We start from the raw sequence: 23,129 nt of genomic DNA, 5'->3' as shown, positions 1-23,129 counted from the left end.
TGCACTTTTATGTAGAAATCCATGATTAAATCGAGTCTTCCTGACTAATGATTTAAATCAATTTGATTTAAATCAAATCCACCCTGGTTCTTAGGGGGTGTTCCTGAGGAAATAGAAAGGTACATCCTAGATGGGAAGCCCAAAACTGTAAGAGGCGGGAGAGATCGGAGCTAAATGGGTGGAAGTGGCAGAGAAGAAGAAAGCTAGTAGCAGTTGGTGGGGATACCAGAAGGGGCAACCCGAGATGACACCCCACCATCGGGGTCAGACCAAGGCCCCACCTCGCAAGGAGGAGTCCTCCACACAGCCAGGGAGACCCCAGACGCCCTCTCATCCCACCACCCTATTCTCCTACCACCCACCTCGCCCCAGCACACAGTCAGCTGGCGATGCTTTAAATGTAATGAGCTGGGGCATGTGAAGGCCAAGTGCTCCAAGAGCACCAGCCGACTGCAACTCATCACCCTTCAGGCCCAGATGCCTTGCAAATACCTCCAGAGCGAAGGGAAACTCTGAGTGTGGGCGGAAGGAAGATTACTGCATGGAGAGGCAACGGAGCACAGGTGTCAGCTATCCACCAATCCCTGGTGGACCCCAAATTCATCAACCCAGAGGCCCAAGTAACAGTGCAACCCTAAAGGCCAACTCTTTTAACTTGCCTACAGCCAAGTTGCCTGTCCAGTACAAGGGCTGGTCAGGAATATGGACTTTTGCAGTCTATGACGATTATCCCATTCCCATGCTGCTGGGAGAAGATGTAGCCAACCATGTGAGGCTAACAAAAAGGGTGGGGATGGTCACCCGCTGTCAGGCTAAACCGGCCTCCACACCTAACTCCATTCTTGAGCCTCCTACAAGGGCCCAGTCTGCGTCCCCTGATATGACAGGTCTGAGAACCCAGCCAGAGGTGGTGGAACCAGACCCCAGACCAGAGTCTATGGCAGCGGTTGTAAATCCAGTTCCTGGGACCCAGTCGGAACCAGCCCAAGAACTGGAACTGGAAGAGCAGTCAGCACCAGAGCCCGTGCTTGCAACCCCACCAGAGTCAGGGGAGCCAGCACCAAAGGGCGCCACAGAGCCTGCACCTGCCGCTAAACTGGCGCAAGCTCAATTGAAGCCTGAAATACAACCTACTGCACCAGCGGAGAGCGGTTCACAATCGACGGAGACACCCCCATCACCTACATCGCTTCCGGTGGGACCAAGCCCAAGTCCACAACCCAGCGAGGAACTAACGTCTCCAGCGTCAAGGGAGCAGTTCCAGGAAGAGCAGGAAGCGGATGAGCGCCTCAAGGGAGCTTAGATGGCGGCACGGAGCGACCCACTGCCTCTCAGCTCTTCTAATAGGTCCAGGTTTGTTGTAAAAGGAGGTTTCAGAGGGGTAGCCGTGTTAGTCTGTATCAGCAAAAAGAACGAGGAGTACTTGTGGCACCTTAGAGACTAACAAATTTATTTGAGCACAAGCTTTCGTGGGCTAAAAACCACTTCATTGGATGCATGCAGTGGAAAATACAGTAGGAAGATATATATACACAGAGAACATGAAAAAATGGGTGTTACCATACCAACTGTAACAAGACTAATTAATTAAGTTGAGCTATTAGGTGAGCTATTATCAGCAGGAGAAAAAAAAAACTTTTGTAGTGATGATCAGGATGGCCCATTTCCAACAGTTGACAAGAAGGTGTGAATAACAGTAGGGGGAAAAAATTAGCATGGGAAAACAGTTTTTACTTTGTATAATGACCCATCCACTCCCAGTCTTTATTCAAGCCTAATTTAATGATGTCTGGTTTGCAAATTAATTCCAATTCCGCAGTTTCTCATTAGAGTCTGTTTTTGAATTTTTTTTGTTGGAGTATTGCGACTTTTGAGATCTGTAATTGAGTGACCAGGGAGGTTGAAGTGTTCTCCGACTGTTTTTTGAATGTTATAATTCTTGACGTCTGATTTGTGTCCATTTATTCTTTTGCGTAGAGACTGTCCGGTTTGGCCAATGTACATGGCAGAGGGGCATTACTGGCACATGATGGCATATATCACACTGGTAGATGTGCAGGTGAACGAGCCTCTGATAGTGTGGCTGATGTGATTAGGTCCTATGATGGTGTCCCCTGAATAGATATGTGGACAAAGTTGGCAACAGGCTTGTTGCAAGGATAGGTTCCTGGATTAGTGTTTTTGTTGTGTGGTGTGTGGACTCTAAAGGAGGACTCTCATACAAGGAGACCCTTTCTGGTGGACAAAAGGAGGACTGGCATCCTCAGAGATAGTTGGTAGTTCCAACTAAGGATAGGAAAAAGCTCTTGCGCTTAGCCCACAATCACCCTAGTGGCCATGCCGGGGTAAACAGGACCAAAGACCATTTGGGAAAGTCATTCCACTGGGAGGCAATGGGGAAGGAAGTTTCTACCTATGTCTGGTCTTGTGAGGTATGCCAGAGGGTGGGAAAGCCCCAAGACCAGATCAAGGCCCCTCTCCAGCCACTCCCCATAATTGAGGTACCATTTCAGTGTGTAGCTGTGGATATTCTGGGTCCTTTCCTTAAGAAGATACCCAGAAGAAAGCTGTACATACTGACCTTCATGGATTTTGCCACCCTATGGCCAGAAACAGTAGGTCTAAGCAACACCAGGGCTAAAAGCATGAGCCAGGCATTGGCAGACATTTTTGCCAGGGTAGGTTGGCCTTCCGACATCCTTACGGATTCGGGAACTAACTTCCTCACAGTGACCATTAAAACGTCTTCGGGAAGTTCATGGGCTGAACCACTTGGCTGCAACCCCTTATCACCATCAAACACACACACGATAATTTGTTCTCTCTCACACACACACAGACATACACACAGATGGATTCTCACACACACATAGAGGGATACACACACACGGAGACACACAGATGGATTCTCTCTCACACACAGATGGATTCTCACACAGAGGGATTCTCTCTCTCACACACAGAGACCAGGGCCAGCTCCAGGCACCAGTGTAGCAAGCACGTGCCTGGGGTGGCCAATGAAGAGGGGGCGGCACATCTGGCCATTCGGCGGCGGGGCCATCACTCCCTCTCGGAGTGAAGGACCTGCCGCCGAATTGCCGCCGAAGAATGAAGCGGCGGTAGAGCTGCCGCCGATCGTGACTTTTTTTTTTTTTTCTGCTTGGGGCGGCAAAAATGCTAGAGCTGGCCCTGACGGAGACACATACATATGGATTCACACACACAGCACAGAGGGAGACACACAGATGGATTCTCTCTCTCTCTCTCTCACACACACACACAGAGGGATGGATTCTCTCTGACACAGGGAGACACACACAGATGGATTGATACACACACGGATTCTCTCTCTCTCTCTCACACACACACAGGGAGACACATACACAGATGAATTCTTTTTGTCACAACCACACAGAGGGATTCTCACACACAGAGAAGGATTCTCTCTCTCTCCCTTTCTCACACACACACTCACAGAGGGAGACAAACAGATTCTCACACACAGGGAGAAACACGCAGGGAGACACACAGATGGATTCTCTCACACACAGATGGATTGTCACACACAGAGGGAGAAACACACACAGAGGGAGACACAGATGCATTCCCTCTCTCTCTCTCTCTCACACACACACACACACACACACACACGGAGACGCACACACACAGATGGATTCTCTCCTCCCCCCCATAGAGGGAGACACAGAGAGATGGATTCTCTCTCTCATACACACACGGATTCACACACACACGGATGGATTCTCACACACATAGGGAGACACTCCCCCCCAGAGAGAAGAAGAGAGAGACACACACAGAAAGGGAGACACACATACACTCCACAAAGAGACACACGAGAGAGAGAGATGCATGCAATGATTCTCACACGAGAAAGAGAGACACACAAGTCATGCACAACAGATACACACGGGTTCACAGACACTGGTCTCACACACATGAAAGAGAGGGAGACAGCGACATACCAGCTATATACAACATACAGACAACAGAGAGAGGGAGAGAGATGCACGCAGGGATTCATATATCTTTGAGAGAGAGACACACAGATACACACAACATACAGGGATTCACACACACTAGCCACATACAGAGAGACACACACATGGATTCACACACAGTGGCCATAAAAGACAGAGAGAGGGAGACACACACAACAGAAGAGAGAGACGCATGCAGGGATTCACACACACACACACACACTGGCCACACCTGACAGAGAGAGAGACACACACACACACACATGCAGTGATTCACACAGAGACACACACTGGCCACCTACAAAAGCCATACACAACAGATACATACATACACATGGTTTCACACATACAAGCCACACACACAACAGAGAGGGAGAGACACACATACACATGGATTCATACACACTAGCCACACACAACAGAGAGAGGGAGACACAGACATGCTGCCTATATACAACATACAGACCCCAGCAAGAGAGAGAAAAAGATGCACATAGGGATTCACACACGAGACACACACAGGCTGTACAGAACAGACACACACACATGGATTCACACACACACACACTGGCTGTACAGAACACACACACACACATGGATTCACACACACAGGCTGTACAGAACAGATACACACACATGGATTCACACACACACACACACAGGCTGTACAGAACAGACACACACACGGATTCACACACACGCTGGCCAAACACATCAGAGAGAGACACCCCCCCCCCATTACCGTCCCCCGCTGTGCGCGAACCGGGGGCTGCTGGGGTGGGGCCTCATGACGCGCCGCGGGACAGAGTGCTACGCAGCATGCGAGCTCGCCTCGGTCCCGCCCCCGAGTGAATTTAAAGGGCCAGCAGCCCGCCTGGGGCAGGCCAGGGAAATGCGGGAGTATCACGTGAGGCTGGGTATTGGCCGCACTCTGTTTATTAGTAGCAGCAGATTCGCGCGGTCTCCGCTTTCCAGCGGAGACGAGCGCCCGCCGCGTGGGTTGCTGTTGCAGGGGGAGCTGAGCCCAATCCCCGGCGCCTGAACGCGGCTCCATCCCGGGGTCTCTGCGTTGAAAGTGCTGCGCCGAAGCGGCAGACATCTTCACCAGGCCACGGCGGCTGCCGCCGTGTGTGTGTGTGTGTAAGGAATCCCAGCCGCTGATTCGCCACCAGGCGGAGCAGTCCCCGGAGCGCCCCGCGGTGGCGGGCTGGCTCCGTGAGCAAGCCGGGGCCGCAAGAGCCCCTCCGAGGTGCCGGGCGGGGTGGAAGCAGCGCCGCGCGGGCGGCTCGCGCCCAAGTCCTTGGAGAAAGTGCTGCCGCGGATGGGCAGGTCGCTGGCGCACTCTTCTGGCGGCGGCTTCTCCCGGGTCCGCACCAGTCAGGGGCTGCGCTCGGCGGGTGCGGCGGCTTTCCGGGGCGCGGCCTGCTCTGCACCCCCTGCCGGCCGGCCGAGCCCAGACGGGGCCCCTCAGCCCGGCCGGGGAGACCTCGCCGGCCGCTTGGGCCCTGCCGGGTCTCGGTGCGCGGGGCGGGTAGCGGCCCGGGCCCAGAGCGCGTCTGCGGCGGGGCGGGGGAGCGGGCGCCCCCGGAGTAATGCCTCCTGGGCCCGCATGAGGAGGGGAGCGGGAGCGGGAGCCCCTGTGCCTCCCGCACGCCGTGCCTGCCCTGCGAGTGCAGCCATGGAGTGTGTGCAGGTCCCCCCCATGCAGCCGGGGAGTGCTGCTGAGGGGGACCGGCGGCGGCGGCTGCTGCCCCCTGGACCGCAGCCGGAAGAGGAGACACTAGGCGGCTTTGAGCCCTGGGCTGCCTCGCCGAAGGGAGAGGATGCTGCTGGCGACCAAATGGGGGTGAAACTCCAGGAAAGTTTGGGCATGGCTCTCCTCTCCCATCTGGATGCGGAGATCCTGCCCTCAAAACCTAGCTCACCGGCTTCAGGAAACGCTCCCAGCGGGGAAATGGTGGGCCATGCAACGGTGTCTTCTGCAAAGAGGGACTCGAAGGAGCCGGAGGGCTTGGATCTGGGAGAGGAGCGGTTACAGGGGAAAGAGACTTCTTTGGTCGTGAACCATCCACTTCAGGAAGCATTTTCAGAGCATGAGGATGCCTCTCCTAACCCTCACTTGGCTGCAGAGAGGAGAAACTTGCCAGAGGTGGCTGCTGCCGCCAGAGGCGGCCCCGGGGGAAATGAAAAATCTCTGCTACAGGCCCCTCTTTCCCCCTCACAGGAAAAGTTGGCATCTCCGCCTTCCTATAACTGTTCTTTGGACTCCGAAGCCCCAAGTCCAGAGAGTCCAGGGGGTGACCAACAAGTGGAGGCTTCTCCACCTTCTGATGATGGAAAACTCAAGCATGGGGCAAAGCGGGTAACATTTCCTTCTGATGAGGACCTAGTGTCTGGGTCTCTGGAGCCTAAAGATCCTTGGAGACATGGTAAACTTTAAAATGCTTTAAAATTAACGTGCTCTTCTCCTGGGGCTGGAAATTGTGTATCGTGTGAATAATCCTGTTAACTTCACTGAAGGTCTATTCACATGTGTTTGCAGAATTGTTCCCAAACAAAACAGGACACTAATTTGTTGACACTTGTGGTATAACAGGATACTCAAAGATTACTTTTCTATTAAGCATATTTAAACAAAACTATGCAGTTTGTTTCAGTTCATAAAAATATATTCATCTGGTGCTTTGAGTGCACACATGAACTTTATAAAAAATACAAACATTCATTAGGATCCAATGGCAAGAACTGAGTGCTAACCTGATATTTATTAGTTCTATGCAAACTTTTTAATGTAACTGAACATTCTGCACTGTTTTAAGCACTTTCCTGATCCAGGTAGGATTGAAACTTTGAAATAATATAACCCAGTGTCAGTGTCTGCAGCACACCTTTTTCACACTGTGGAGCTGTAGAAATGATACCCCTTGCTTAGCAAGACCCCATGTTGTTTTTCGCATAACTGACTTATGAAACTAGCAAATACGTTCTCCCAGAAATGTGAAGAAACTAGTGATCTCTCCACTTGGTAATGATTTATCATAGCATTGCAAAGAGCGATTGCAACTGTTGTTTAATGCAAATATGCTTATTTGACAGTAACTAATACTATCTTTAAACTATTTACAGAAGTAATGACTGTTAGTAATGCAAAACCAAAGTTCACCTCATAATGTATATTAAGTTTGTATTTTCAGTGCATTTGTCATATTTATCAACCAGATTTTACTTAATGTTTGCTTTCTGCTTTTACCCAGGTTAATGGAATTTCAAAGTGGCTAAAATAGAATTGCTTCACATACTATTTTCTGGAAATGGATTTTGGGTGTAGCTTTTTGAAGTAGGGATTCAGTTTTTGACAGGATTCTGGCATCTAGTTGCTGAAGTAAAGAATGGTGTGTTCAGTGTCTTAGAAATGACATTTCAAATCAATGCAAAGGATATTGCATTCTCTTATATTCATTAGACCTGGCCACTGGCTGGTACTCCTGAAGCTCAAGACCTAGAGTAACTTTTTCCCAATGGAAATAAAATAAGGTTCATTTGTTTTTAATGTGGTATGTGAGAGGTGTCTCATTGTCTAGTGACTGTCTCTACCCATTGTGCTCAAAGTGATAAGTGCACCAAGGACTAATTCTGTCAGCATTTCTAACTAATGAAACAGTTGGAGTCTTATACTAATCTTTGGACTACTTAGAAGTTAAACTACTGTACATCTTAATGAACATGTTGGATATTTTAGAGTAGTTAAAGATGTGGCTTTGTATGGGTGGTGAGGGCATGACAGAGAGAGGTATGGGTCATCCAGTATAGTGATGGCACTGAAAGTATCAGGTCAAATTAATCTCTGAATTTGGTCATTGTGCTTAATGGTTTGGATCCTTGTAATTAATTTTCTAGTAAATTTACTGAATGCACAAAAAGTTGTACACCTCTACCCCGATATAACGCAACCCGATATAACACGAATTCGGATATAACGCGGTAAAGCAGTGCTCCGGGAGGGCGGGGCTGCGCACTCCGGTGGATCAAGCAAATTCGATATAACGCGGTTTCACCTATAACACAGTAAGATTTTTTGGGTCCCAAGGACAGCGTTATATCGAGGTAGAGGTGTATATGCATGGGAGGAAGAAATATTTAAGACTTCAGTCTTCCCTTTTCTTTATATAGCTAAAGGTTTTAGTATAACTCACCTTTTGAAAATTGAGTCTAACCTTTGGCAAGAATGGTGATAGACAGACCTCACTTCAGGCATAAGAAAATCTGAAGCTCTTGTATAAATCTGATAGGAGTTTTTGGAATGTAAACGGGTCAGTTTGCTTTGTAGTAACAGGCTTACATTTACATTGAAAAGATTTTAATGTCTACTGCAGTTATTGTAGCAATGTGTGTAATGAGCCTGCGCAGCAGTGGTGTAAAGTAATGCACTTGTTTAACAGAATGTTACCAGTGAGCTAAATACGTTTTTAAAATGTTTTACTTGTAATGGCTTTATCACGTGGAATTGTGTTAGGATAAGGTACATTCTAGTCTCCTAAGGCTTTGGTCCTACTAACTTCTGTAGCTGACTTGTTGTGCTTGGCAAAATTGAACATAGAAAATGGATTGTGTTTAATTGAGCCTCCTTGAAGACAGGGCACACAATGAATATGTGTGGACAGGACCCTTGTACAACTGAGTTGCTTCACTCCAGAGAAATGACTTACAAGTGTGTACGAGCCTCAGTACTTCTAATTTTATATTCTACAATGGGGGGGGCATGGTTTATAGGGAGGAGGGATAGCTCAGTGGTTTGAGCATTGGCCTGCTAAACCCAGGGTTGTGAGTTCAATCCCTGAGGGATCTGGGACAAAATCAGTACTTGGTCCTGCTAGTGAAAGCAGGGGGCTGGACTCAATGACCTCTCAGGGTCCCTTCCAGGTCTAGGAGATAGGTGTGTGTCTCTCTCTCTCTATATATAGGTCATGTGGCTTATTCATTATGTGGTGGCTTTTACTGGGCAGCTTGATTTAACAATCAGTGCTTCAAATGGTTCTAAATCCACATACATATTCAAATTACTTGGAAAACTGCTGTGTCTCATCATGGCCTGAGGGTAGGGTTAGTGGGCTCATTTGGTTCAGGGGTTCCATACACAGACACTCCTCTGCCCCCCAAACTGGAGCTTGAACCATGGGACTAGTGTGCCCCAAACTGATTTATTAGAGGTTCTGTCTGACTCTATAAATTCGCACACATCAGGGTCTATGGCAGGGGTGGGCAAACTTTTTGGCCCGAGGGCCACATCGCCGGGTAGGGAAGGCTGTGCCTCCCCAAACAGCCTGGCCCTCACCCCCTATCTGCCCCCTCCCACTTTCCGCCCCCTGACTGGCCCCCTCAGAACCTCTGACCCATCCAATCCCCCCTGCTCCTTGTCCCCTGACCGCCCCTAACCGTTCCCCAGGACCTCACCCCCTATCCAACCCCCCCCGCTCCCTGTCCCCTGACTGCCCCGCCCCCTGTCCACACCCCTGTCCCCTGACAGGTCCTCCGGGACTCCCATGCCTATTCAACCGCCCCTGTTCCCCGTCCCCTGACCACCCACCCCCCCAGAACCTCCGCCCCATCCAACTCCCTCTCCCTGCCGCCTTACCATGCTGCTCAGAGCGGCAAGAGCTCGCAGCCCCGCCGCACGGCCAGAGCCAGCCACGCCGTTGCACTGCCCGGCAGGAGCGGCGAGCCAGAGCACGGGTGGCACAGTGAGCTGAGGTTGCGGGGGAGGTGGGACAGCGGAGAAGGAGCTGGGGGCTAGCGTCCCCAGCTGGGAGCTCAAGGGCCGGGCAGGATGGTCCCGCGGGCCGTACTTTGGCCACCTCTAGTCTATGGGCTACATGTTCCTAGGTAGGGGAAGAGATTTTTTGATACAGTCCTTCCCTTGTCAGGTTTCCAAGAACGATTGCTGTGCACATGAATACTCTCTTGTGTGCATTCTATTTGGGCTAAAAGGCTTTAAAGGAAGTTCTTTTAGAAGTTTTGCCCCAAGAGCTGAGCTTTTATTTTGAAAAGCAGATTTTTTTTTTTTTTTTTTTTTTTAGTGCTCTAAAATTGACATGCCTGCTCATATTGTTTTGAAAATGGCTATGGCTCATCAGGGTGAGTCAGTCTTAACTCTGCATTAATGAAGTTTTTTGGCAGTAAGTTGTATAAACATTACTCCTGGTAGTGTCAGCAACATAGGCCCTAAAGCTAGATCTCTAATAAAAATGACACACATGAAGAGTTTGGGGAAGACAAAGGTAAACAAAAGGAATGGGAGGAAGAACTGGGACTGTTTCTTGTGGAAAGCTTTTTTTGTACGTTGTTTGTCGGCTTCCCTTTCAGTTACATTTTGACTTTTTAAATCTGTGGAAACTATAGGAAAACTGATGGGACAATGTGGGGTGTTTTTTGAGAGAATTTGCTCTAACAGTATATGGAAACACTAACATAATTGTGTTGGTTTTTTGTTTGAGTAATTTCTAAGTAGACTTGCTCATCTAATTTCTCATTTTTCCTTAATATTTAAGTCTTCCTTTCCCATTTCTTTATCTCCCAATTTCAATTACCCAAGAAATGGTTGCTTTAAGCATTGACAATTTATAATCCTCCAAGAATGACTTCTTTGAGGACCAACTGTTCCCTCCTCCACAAAAATTTGATAGCAAATGTAGTTACTATAAAATGTTTAATTAGGCTTGTGGAATCAGATGAATCCATCCACCATGTATAAAGCATGTGAGCTAGGTGTTTCTGCTAAAACAGGGATCGGCAACCTTTGGCACACGGCCCACCAGGGTAATCACCCTGGCGGGCCGGGCCGGTTTGTTTACTTGCCGCAGCCGCAGGTTCGGCTGATCGCAGCTCCCACTGGCTGCGGTTCGCCGCTCCAGGCCAATGGGGGCTGCGGGAAGCGGCATGGACCGAGGGAAGGTTGCCGATCCCTATGCTAAAATGAATAATAGTGAAATAGGGTGGATTTGATTTAAATCATGATTTAAATCAATTTGATTTAAAATCACTAGTCAGAAAGACTTGATTTAATCATGGATTTCTACATAAAAGTGCATTCTTGTTGGTTGTTATAACCTTAATACATAGTCTTCACAACTCAGATAGATGTAGGTTTCATTTTTAGAAGGTACACACTATACATTTTTAAAGTGATTTATTTTGAAAACTTTTCAGATTAATTTTACAGCTATATTGGAAAATAAATGATTGTTTGGTTATTTCATTTACCAAAGGTAATTGAAGCAGATAGTTCACCTCCCAGTGACTTAATAAATATTTCCAATTCAACAGGTTAATCATTAATATTTGGAGGATTTTCTTGCCATGCTGTATTAGGAGGAGGAGATCACCAGACAGACATTTAAATTGTTTTATTTAACTAAAACAACAACGTTATGTATTCTGGATTTTTTTTCTTCAACAGCAAACACATAATAGTTTAACAAAACCAGAATATGAATTTTTGAATTTAGTTAAACATTCAAGTTTTTTAAAATCAGTTTGGTTTTAAAATCAGTGAGCAGAGTACCTGGGCACGGGGCTGGCAGCCGGCATCCAGGATGTGGGGCAGCAGTGGAGCCTAATGGTTAAACGTTTAACTGGTAGAATCTTAGTAGTTTAAACGTTTACTTTGTAAAAATGCTATTTATATCCCTAACACCAGTTTAAATTTTTTTGGTAATTTATTTCAAAATATCTGTCAGCAAGTATGTCTGTAACAATACAGACAACAAAAAAGATTCAGGAAATGTTTTTTGACAAATAGATTCCTTTCTAGGCATATTAATACAGAACTCTGAGTAATAATTCATTTAAACTACAATACAGAACTATATTTCCCGCATCCCCCAGAAGCAATGCAAAGGCTTGGGGGAGTCGGGGTAATGGAGTAACTGCAGGAGAAGGAAGTAATTACTGGAAAGGAGCCTGGGTGTGAGCTTGAAGGGTTGTTGAATATAGGTAGGAAAAGTATGGAACAGGTTTTTTGGGGGGATAGGAAAGGATTGTTAGGGAGCTTCCCCCATGCAGACCCTGGCTGACCTCTAGCCTCTCCCATTTAGTCAGGCCCATGTGTCCTTGCAGCCACTTCCCCCTGTATCCATGTGTCTCTGTGCCCCCACTCAGCCACCCCATTCCCCCATGTGTCCCTGCACCCCCATGTGTCCTTGCAGCCCCTTCCCCGTCCCCATGTATCTGTGCTCCCACTCAGCCACCCCTATGCCCCCCTGTGGCCCTGCACCCCCTCCCCTGTCCCCCTGTGGCCCTGCACCTCCACTCCCATTCAGCCTCTGTCCCAGTCTGTCTTCCCCCACTAGCCCTTATGAGTCCCTGTCTGTGAGACTCCTCCCCCCCCTCCCCCCCCCAGCAGTCCTACATTGTCTGTATCCCCTGTCTCCTGACCTGGCCTGACAGGTGCTGTGAAGAAGGCACTGCAGGCTCTTTCTCTTCCGTAGCTGGCTGAGAGCAGTGTTCTGTTCAAGTGGCACAGCGCCCTATGGTGGACAAAAGGCGGAACTGCAGCAACTTTCCAGCAGAAGCTATTTTCTGTGAAAAAATTAAATATGAACGGCATATTAATTATGCATGTGTGCAGTGGCGCAAAATTCCCACAGGAGCAAAGTCTGCAGAGAAACAATACAGCACCAAGGTCACGTTCAGATGGTTCTTTGTAATCATAGGGATAACGATTTAATTCTTTAGATGAATTTCTAAATTCTGAATTCTGTGGCAAAACCTTAATCTGAAGCATGGTGTGTATTTCCCATGACATTTAATGAGACTTTCCTTTTTAAACAGTTCACTAGACTAGAGTTCCTTTTCTTTTAACATCTTTCATACTGATGTATCAGAAGGTCAGTTTCTTTGAGTGACTTCTTATGTACTGATAATGTAGTGGCTCTAGAGTCCATAACTAGAGACCTTCTTTTCTGATTCCCAAAGAATGTAGCATATCTTGTTTTGCAGAAATGAACCAACTCAACAGAACTTCTAATTTGTTTTTATACATGGAAATTATGTAACTAAAATGTGTCCATGCAGTGCTCTGAGCTTATATATACAATGTATTTTAAAAATTGCATACAAATTCCAAAATTGCATAGAGATTCCAAAATCAACTTGGCTGTAGTAAAATTAGACTTTTGGGGAGCAAAGGTAATCTGATTCAAACAAAATAAATGTTATGCACAACATATGTTGAAGAGCTTTGGCAGACTAGGTACCATTCATGTCATTGTAGGGAAATAAAAAAATGTAAGACTCCTTGAGAAGACCAGATCGTCTCAGATTCAGCATATCTCATTCTTCTCTGATCTTCTTGGCAGACAGCATGTCAAGAACAGAGCCTCTAGTCTCAAGTGTCTCATGTCACCCTTTCTCACTTAGCAGCCTTTGTGTACTTTTCATGTTTCTCTGTTTATTTTACTGCCTAACTCCCCTCCCCACAAAGTGCTGTGCCTTGGTGTTTTTGTAGACAGAGATGCACTGCTTGTCTCATGCCATATCTATGTTATGCTTTTAAAAGTCCTTCATCATAATCATTAACTTGGCTAAATGGTTCAGGTTCCTGTTTTTCTGTACACATTGCATGTTTTTTCCAGATGAGCACTTCCCCATTCCATCTGCTCACTGTTCTAACCTAAGAATCATGCTTTTGCATGTTAATTGTCCTGCCTGGAAGTGTTAAGCTAAAATCCAGCTCTCAGCCTACCTTATATTTGAGTTTAAAAGAGAGAGGTCTCATAACACTTTCTTAACACTAATTCTGGTCTATATGAACTGTCAGATTGATTCTCATCTTTGAGCTCCTCCCTTACAAAAATAATGTTGAGTGGCTTAACTCAGTGGCTTTCAACCTTTCCAGGCTACTGTACCCCTTTAAGGAGTCTGATTTGTCTTGTGTACCCCAGGTTTCACCTCACGTAAAAACTACTTGTGTAAAATCAGACATAAAAATACAAGTGTCACAGCACACTATTACTGAATAATTGCTTAGTCTCATTTTTACCAATATAATTATCAAATAAATCACTTAGAATATAAATATTGTACTTGTATTTCAGTGTACAGTATATAGAGCATTATACACAAGTCATTGTATGAAATTTTAGTTTTTAATGACTTTGCTAGTGCTTTTTATGTAGGCTGTTGTAAAACTAGGCAAATATCTAGATGAGTTGATGTACTGCCGAAAGACCTCTGTGTACCCCCAGAGATATGCGTACCCCTGGTTGTGAACCACTGGCTTAACTGATCACAGCTGCGTTGCATGTGGTAGAGTGGTGGTTTTGCATGTAGTTAAGAGGCAGCTCATTTACTAGTTTGTATTAAAATGATTCTAAATTCTGCAGCAAGGTTCCCTGGATGGTATAGCACTACGGTGCAGTAGAATGGAAGTCTGAGGTAGCGTCATTAAATTTAAAAAAACAGAAACTAACAAGCCTTTATTTTCATACTGAGTTAAAAATATAATCTGTGTAATAAACCTCTCTATTTAAAATCATTTTTATGCTATCACAGCAATCTTCTTCTTTCAAAGTTTGTGGACACTTTCATGTAAACTTGGAACTTTTTGGTAAGTTGGGGGAGGGGTTTGACACCCAGAAAGGGATGGAAGTTTTGGAATTGTGGAATAAACACATTAGCTTGTCTCTTTTATTAATTATCTCACTGTTTCTTTAACTCTGGCATCTAAAGTCCTGTCATTATGTTTCAGAGTAAACACAGAATTTTCTATATTCTGTGACTTTGAATTGGATGGGGGTTGCCTGTAGCCACCTTAATTGTTTTTCACTACATTTTTCATATGTTTGAATTTTACCAGAGCATGGTTTAACAATACTTAATAGCTTTAGAAAATTAGAAGTAGGAAAAAAGGAAAATAAGTGAAAATACAGAGACCTAGAAAGTGGAGGAATTGGAATGGGATGGTGAGGAAATCAAAGGAAGACAAATTAGCTTGCATAATATGGATTTACAGAAAGATGTGATTAGAGGGCTTTTATGGTGAAAATGTCTTGCTGCATCTTCCAGGAGTGGGAGAGCAAGCCCAAATTGTGTCTCAGAGAGAGGGTGGTGTTTTTCCCCATTATGAGGGTAGATGTTAAATCTTGTTCTCTTTTAGCAAGGAGGATGTGGCTCTTTTGTAATGCCTGAGTCAGATTATTTTGGGTAAATCAGGAGTGGTGAAGATAGTTTTTAGAGAGGAGGATATGAGAAGGGGTTATCCTCGTCCAGGAAGAAATAGTAAACTTCAGCAGAGGGCAAAGGAGTACTTAAATGCTTCTGAGGTGAAAGGAGCTATCATGAGGCAGGTCCAAAGGATATGTGATAAGTTGGTGATCCTGTCTATTAGCTGGTGTTCTCTGTAATCTGTTGAGTTTTTTGTTTTGGGTTTGATAGAAATGGAGCACACTATCAGCTGCACCAATTAGTTTCCAAGCTTCACCCCCAGGACAGGTTCCAAGCTATTAATTACATGCTGTCCTGTATAGGAGGGAGGAGGAATAGAAGACTCATAACAGTGGTCAGCTGTGGCTGAATGGCTTGTGTGGGCATCTACTTACTTGGGAGGTACATTGCCTGAGTGAGGAGGTAATGGGTTCAAGGGATGCTCTTATTTTGGTTAAATGAAAGTAAAGATTTCTACAACCCTAACTTTTTCATGAAAAAACACAAACAAACAAGTATACAGTACCCAGGCCATAGAAAATAAAGGTAATAGATCCTCTGTTCCAGTAAACAGACTTTGATTATCCTTCCTTGTATGTAGGAAATGATGGTCTCTTCATATGTAATAAGGAGCCAAGGAGAAAAATAGAATTCCTCACACCAATTACCCCTCTCTGACTTCCTCCCTTGCTGCAGTAACCCAGGGCTCAGGTGGAAAAGGATCTGCCACTTAAATACTTCGCTTTGAATACTGCCCTGGAATACTCTGTCATCAATTTTATGGGTGGATACCCCTGGTGAGCAGGGTTGGATTCAGAGCGTCTATGCACACAGTTGCATTGCGAAGTGCTAACTGCTCAGCTTCTGATGCAGCGATGCAGTGTGCTGTACAATACAAGAATAGTATTGGGTGCCTTGACAGATCACTATTAAGAGTTATTAACATAAATCTTTTTCTCTGACTGATGAATGCATAAGGCTGCGGCAACTGCAGTTACACAAAATGTAAAAAGAACAGGAGTACTTGTGGCACCTTAGAGACTAACAAATTTATTTGAGCATAAGCTTTCGTGGGCTACAGCCCACTTCATGTAAAGTGAAGCCCAAGGTTGGTGAGCTGCACCCTGCTCAACTCCACTGTGTGAACGCATTATGATACAGTCTGTAATTATATTATCACATACTATTTATTCCACAGGATCCATGCCTCACTTAAAACATGGGGTGCGGGATGGACAGTGCTTAGAATGAAGGAATCTGTTTGTCAGACCCTGTTTCTTTTGTTACAGAAGTTGGGAAGTGTGGAGAATGAGGCAGTGGAATGTAGGAAGGAGAATTATTTCCTTGTTGTCCCCCCCACTTGTATCATTCTTCTGTCTTTTCCTTTGTAAACTTCTTGAGGCAGAGACTGTCTTATATGTTCGATCAGCGGCTGGCACAATGGGGTGCTGGTCTGTTACTGGGGTACCTATGCATTATTGCAAAACAAATAATAAAGAATGGTTTAGTCAGTTGAATGCTATCCTAGAGAACTGAATTCTATCCCTGCCTCTGCCACAGTGTTCCTGTGTGGTGTTGGGCAAATCACTTAGATAAATTTTTTCTCAGGTGGTTAATTAAATGTGTACTCATTTTCTGGGTGCTCATCTTGAGACCTTGGAGTGAGTGTGTGTGTGCGCACGCAGAACTGCAACTGAATTTGATAGGAACGGTTGATGCTCAGCACCTTTGGCAGTAAGGCAGTGTGGTCTGGAGGACTAAGCATATGGGGTGGGAATCAGACATTAGACTATAGATGTTAGTTAATCCTCACAACACCCCTGTATATGTGTTACCACCCCATTTTACAGATGTGGAAACAGACAGAAAGCCTGGTTTTCTGGAGGCCACTAGGTGAGTTAACAGCAAAACTAGATTTCAAACTCGGGGACTCCTGATTCCCATCCTGTATGTTTATCCTCAAAAAAAGGATAATTTTTTTTTTTACAGCTGTTTCATTCCCAGAACAACATCAGTCCTGCGAATTGAATGAGGAAGGGGCTACTGTGGGAAAAAATTTGATAACTTTAATTCTGGCATTTCCTAACTCTCGAGTGTTGGACTTTAACAAGCTGATGTTAAGTTTTTAGCTTTCTTGATTGGATACACTTCTAGTTGTATGCAACTTTTCTACTTTGGTAGGATTATTTTCCTGTTTTCTGTTACTAAATATTCTCTTTAAAGTCATATATTTGACACTCAGGTGTATGGGTGATTGAAGTCTGAGTGCACTATCCGGTGTATGATAGTGAGTCCACAAAAAGATGATATGTTAGTTGACTTGGGAACACCGTTTCAGTTGCTAAACTTCAGTTATAATTCCTAAATCTCATCTTGTCAATTAATGTCACTTTTCATGCATTTTGATTATTTCTCCATCACACTTGTGCATAGACTAGTTTGGATAAAAAATTACTCTTAAATGAATTTTTGATTTAAATTGGCTTGGTTTCTTATTTACATGTTCTTTACTGTCTTTGTAGTCTTACATTGCTAATGTGGATGCCTTGCAATTGTTTAATTTCTTAATTGTTTGTAGAATTTCAACTCTTTTTGTAGATTATAAGGACCAGAGGGACCATTTATGATCCTCTAGTTTGAGCTCCTGAATAATACAGGCCAGAGAACTTAAAGTAATTTCCTGCATCAAGCCCATCATTTTCTGTTTGAGCTATAGTATTTCTTCTAGAAAGAGAGATCCAGTCTTGATTTAGGTCTGTATGACGGCTCACTTTTTTTACACAAAATGCTGTGATTTTTGAAAAGGAGTAGATCAAATTTTACTGAGAGATTTTTGTCTAGTAGTATGTTTCACACTTAAAATGCTTGTTTATGCTGAAAGACAAGTCTTGGGGTCTCATTATCACCATTGCTGTGAGAGCAATACATAATTAACCAAATAGCCCCTGTTATAAGTTCAACCAACTCCACCTTGGCCCTGTATTAGATATTTTCACCTTGTAAAGGTACTCCGACCATGAGCTGAATGCCTTAAGTTTCTCACTAAGACACTTTTCCAGACCTCAAATGCTGTATGCAGAGATAATGTTGCCTCCCTTCCTCTGGTCAATACTCTGTTTATACATCCATGTTTGGTGTTTAGGCTTTTTACCTCAGCATTGCATTGAGAATTCATGTTCTGTTGGTTATCTATAGTGACCCTTAAGTCCTTTACAAAATCATTGCTTTCCAAGGCACAATCTTCCATTCTTTAAGGATGGCTTGTGTTCCTAGACATATGTATGTCCTTGCATTTGACTGTATTATCGTGCATGTTGTCTGATTGTGCCCAGCTTACGAAGTGATGTAGATCACTTTATCAATAACCTAACTCCATCAGTTTCTGTCATCTACAAAGTCTATCAGCAGTGAGTTTTTCTTCCAGATCGTTGATTTAAAAAAAAAAAAGTGTTGGGCAGTGAACTGATCTCTGCAGGATCCCACTAGAAATGCTGCCACTTGATAGTTCTCCATTAACAATTACATACTGATACATCATCATTAGATACATCATCCATCTTTTTTAATTGTGTTAAAATGTGGCATTGATTTTTTTTTTTTGTATGCTGCTAATTTTTTTTTTTAACTGATACTATCACATGGTACTGTCAGCACAACTACCTTTATCAACCAGACTTGTAATCGTGTCAATTTAATATCAAATTCATTTGACAAGGCCTATTTTCCATGAAACCTTATCGATTGTCATTAATTTTTTTGTCCTTTAATTCTTTATTGACTGAGTTTGGTATTGGCTATTCTGTTGTTTTGCTGGGATAGATGTCAAACTAAATTACAAAAAAAGTTTCTTCTCTATTCTTTTTCTCCCCAACAGACCGTGCCAACATCTTTGGTTTAAACCTGGAAATCCCCCTGTTTAAGTGGAGGTCTTCTAACCTAAACAATCTTTGATACTCTGCTGGTTATACCATTAGCTGTTTGGTCTCCAATATCCGTCTTCCTTCTTTGCACTTTGGCGCTTTAAATAAAGTTCAGTCCCTGCTGACTTGGACTAGAGGATACACTTTTATGGGGTACACATTTTAAAGCATTCCGATATGATGGAGATAATTCCCAGTAGAAGGATCTCCAAGAAGTTAGCTTGTGTCTCGTTTCCACCCCATTATAGTTTTACTTTGTGTCCACTCTCATTCCATTTGTTATGCCTTCCTACATGATTGGTACCACAGATGCAGTTAAGGTTACATGATATTTTCCATTATAAGGCTGTGTTTTCAGTGGCTTATAACTTTGCCAGTCTTAAACTGTTGGAGCTGATTTTTTTTGGAAAGCTTCAGCTAAAATGGTGGTTATTTCTCAGAATAGGGATGAGGAAAAATACGTGTATTTTGTCTTTGTTTAAAAAAAAAAAAAATTCTTAAACTGTTTGAGATGCTTTAGTGTCTCCATAGGGGCATGGATCAGTGTTCACGTCTCACTCCTTGATAGTACCCGGGCCAGGGCCAGGGACGCTAATGATCCAACCAGCGGACCAAATTTGCTGATGAATCCTGGTCACATGCCACCTGAGGGACGTTGTGAATACGCGAAGAAGAGTGTCTCCATGCTTTGGAGCAGGGACTTGACACTTGGCAGGGGTTGTCCTTGTGTCAGGGATGTGTCTTTCACATTCCCTGTGAAAACTTGGACAATTTATGCAGGTTAGTTTACACTAGTATCGCTACATGTAGCTGTGCTGCTGTAGCACGGCTAGTGCAGTTGCTCTGTGCCAATTGGAGAGCTCTCCCATCGGCATAATTACTCCACCTCCCCGAGTGGCGGTAGCTATGTCAGTGGGAGAGCTTCTTCCGCCGACATAGCACTGTCCACGCCGGCACTTAGGTCGGTGTAACTTACATCGCTCGGGGGGGTGTGGCTTTTCCACAACACTGAGCGACTTAAGTTATACCGAAGTAAGTGCTAGTGTGTACAAGTTACTCCTGGGGGAATTCTGCACCACTGTGCAATGCAGAATTTTGCAGAAATTAACATGCGTGCAGAATTTCTTTCCCCCACAGATATGGGCTGCAGTGCTGCTAGCCGCCACTAGGGGATGATGGACCTGCCAGAGCCCAGCTTGCACACAGAAGACACTGCCAGGGGGAGGGGGAAGGAAGCTAGAAGGTTCCTGGCAGCTGCAGTTCCCAGCATGCCCTGAGGGAAGGGAAAGGTGGAGTGCAGGAAACTCTGTGCAAACCTGGGACCGAGCATCAGCCTGTTGATCCCTCTGGATCCCTGGGCTTGTGGGGGAGGGGCTGGGCTCTGGGGGGAGGAAGGGGGTGTGGGTGTCTTGGCGGGGGTGGCCCTGCAGCTGGGCTATGGGGAGGGAAAGGGGTGCGGGTATCTGGGCAAGGGGGGTCCCCATGGCTGGGCTCTGGGGGGAAGGAGGGGGCAGAGAAACAGGATTGGGTTGTCATAGGGGTTTCTTTAACTCTCTACTCCTGGGGGAATTTTTCTGTTTGTCTGTATTGTTACAGACATACTTGCTGACAGGTATTTTGAAATAAATTACCAAAATAATTGAAACTGACATGATTTTGTAGTGTTATTTTGGCAAAATTTGAAGAGTTTTGCAGAATTTTAAAATAGTGTGTGCAGAATTTTTAGTTTTTTGGTGCAGAATACCCCCAGGAGTAACACGCCCTAAGATTTGTTCATTAGGCAACCCTGACTCATTCCCAAAGCACAGTTGGTCCTGTTCAATTAATTAGGCAGGGGTCCTGTGGAAAAAAATAGTTTGTGGTCTTGTTATTGAAGACTGTCTCATAATGCATATTCTGAATTAAAATTTTATGGAAATCTTAATTCTGGTATTTCCTAATTTTGTTGAGCTCTTGATTCTGCATCCTTAATGTTCTTTTAACAAGTGTTTATTTTAGGTAATTGATTATAAGTAAGGCTACGTTTTAGTCACGGGTATTTTTAGTAAAAGTCATGGACAGGTCACAGGCAGTAAACAAAAATTCATGGCCCGTGACCTGTCCATGACTTTTACTATATACCCCAACTAAAACTTGGGCGTGGGGGACGTGGGTGCTCTGGGGGGCAGCCTGGGACCCTGCTGGTGCTGCGGGGGGAGAGTTAGCAGGGCTGGCAGGGGCTCCTTACCCTGCTCCGCCTGTCCCTGCAGCTCCTAGATGGCAGAGGGGCCAGGGGGCTCTGTGTGCTGCTCCTGGTCCTGCCATAAGCACTGGCTGCACAGCTCCCATTGGCCGGGAACCACAGCCAATGGGAGCTGCAGGGGCGGGGCCTGCAGGCAGTGCGTGGAGACTCCAGCTCCTCCTCTTACCTAGGAGCTGCAGGACCATGCCAGTGGGAGCCAGGGAGCCCCCACCCCGAGGTAAGTGCCCCACCCACACCCAAACTGCTGCTGCTGACCCAAAGGCTGCCTGGCTCGGGCAGCCCCTGAGCCAGCAGCGTCCGCTGCGGAGGTCACGGAAAGTCACGGAATCTGTGACCTCTGTAACAGACTCGCAGTCTTAATTATAAGTGGGGAAATTCCCTAACATTCTATCGATGGTGCCCGTCACCATCTTGAGTACCTCAATCATTAATGTAAGTATTCTCAAACAGCTCTGCAAGTTATGAAGTACTGTTATCTCAATTTTATATTTGGGGAAATTGAGGCACAGAGAATAAACAACTTGCCCAAGGTCACACAGGAAGTCTGTCGGAGAGGGGAGAACCAAAGCCAGGTCTCCCAAGTCTGAGACGCATCTTTAATCTCGAAGCCATTCTTTTCACTGGCACCAAGGAGGCAGCTTCCTGTCCTGTTCTTACTTATGGTCACAGATGGGCCAGGTCATATTCCTCACTTACTGTGCCCCTTATATTTTTTCAGCACCTTGCTTTTTTGATTTTTTTGGCTACTTCTTAGCTTGACTACCTTTTCATTGAGTGTGGAATATTTATGAGTAATCTCTAGAGTCATTAGACTCTATTTGGTTTCCATTCTTTGGTAGACTGCATCTGCCAATTCAGAGAGGCCCTCTGGAAACACCTCATTTCTGGGAAGAAGGCAGCTGTGAGGAAACTTTGCTGGGTGTGTCTCATGTTCTGGAGCGCAGTCCAGACCAGTGAAGAGCTGTGTCACCGCTTGCCCTGTAACTCTGGGTGCCTTAAATGCTCCGCCGACGTGCATGGGCTGAAATTGTGGAAAAGCAGCCTCACTTGCCCCATAACCTCAGCCGTGCAGAACACAACGCCATCCACAACCTCAAGAACAACTCTGACATCATAATCAAAAAGGCTGACAAAGGAGGTGCTGTCGTCGTCATGAATAGGTCAGAATATGAACAAGAGGCTGCTAGGCAGCTCTCTAACTCCACATTTTACAGGCCATTACCATCTGATCCCACTGAGGGTTACCAAAAGAAACTACACCATCTGCTCAGGAGACTCCCTGAAAAAGCACAGGAACAAATCTGCACAGACACACCCCTAGAACCCCGACCAGGGGTATTCTATCTGCTACCCAAGATCCATAAACCTGGAAATCCTGGATGCCCCATCATCTCAGGCATTGGCACCCTGACAGCAGGATTGTCTGGCTATGTAGACTCTCTCCTCAGGCCCTATGCTACCAGCACTCCCAGCTATCTTCCAGACACCATTGACTTCCTGGGGAAACTACAATCCATTGGTGATCTTCCAGAAAACACTATCCTGGCCACTATGGATGTAGAAGCCCCCTACACTAACATTCCACACAAAGATGGACTACAAGCCATCAGGAACAGTATCCCCGATAATGTCACGGCAAACCTGATGACTTTGTCTTCACCCACAACTATTTCACATTTGGTGATAATGTATATCTTCAAGTCAGCGGCACTGCTATGGGTACCTGCATGGCCCCACAGTATGCCAATTTTTTTATGGCTGACTTAGAAC

General features: G+C 45.4%; 1 protein-coding gene across 1 annotated transcript in view; it reads left to right on the top strand.

Moving 5' to 3' along the window:
* The first annotated feature begins 5,607 nt into the window (after positions 1 to 5,607).
* PPP1R37 (protein phosphatase 1 regulatory subunit 37) overlaps positions 5,608 to 23,129 on the top strand; it is a 135,639-nt gene continuing 118,117 nt past the window's right edge. Inside the window, exon 1 of the mRNA XM_065420680.1 lies at positions 5,608 to 6,427. Coding sequence (XP_065276752.1) covers positions 5,608 to 6,427 — 820 coding nt within the window. The remainder of the gene's footprint in view (positions 6,428 to 23,129) is intronic.

Source organism: Emys orbicularis, chromosome 21 (assembly GCF_028017835.1).
Source record: "Emys orbicularis isolate rEmyOrb1 chromosome 21, rEmyOrb1.hap1, whole genome shotgun sequence".
In the NCBI taxonomy this organism is placed as follows: domain Eukaryota; kingdom Metazoa; phylum Chordata; order Testudines; family Emydidae; genus Emys; species Emys orbicularis.
This window is presented reverse-complemented; position numbering and strand designations above follow the sequence as displayed.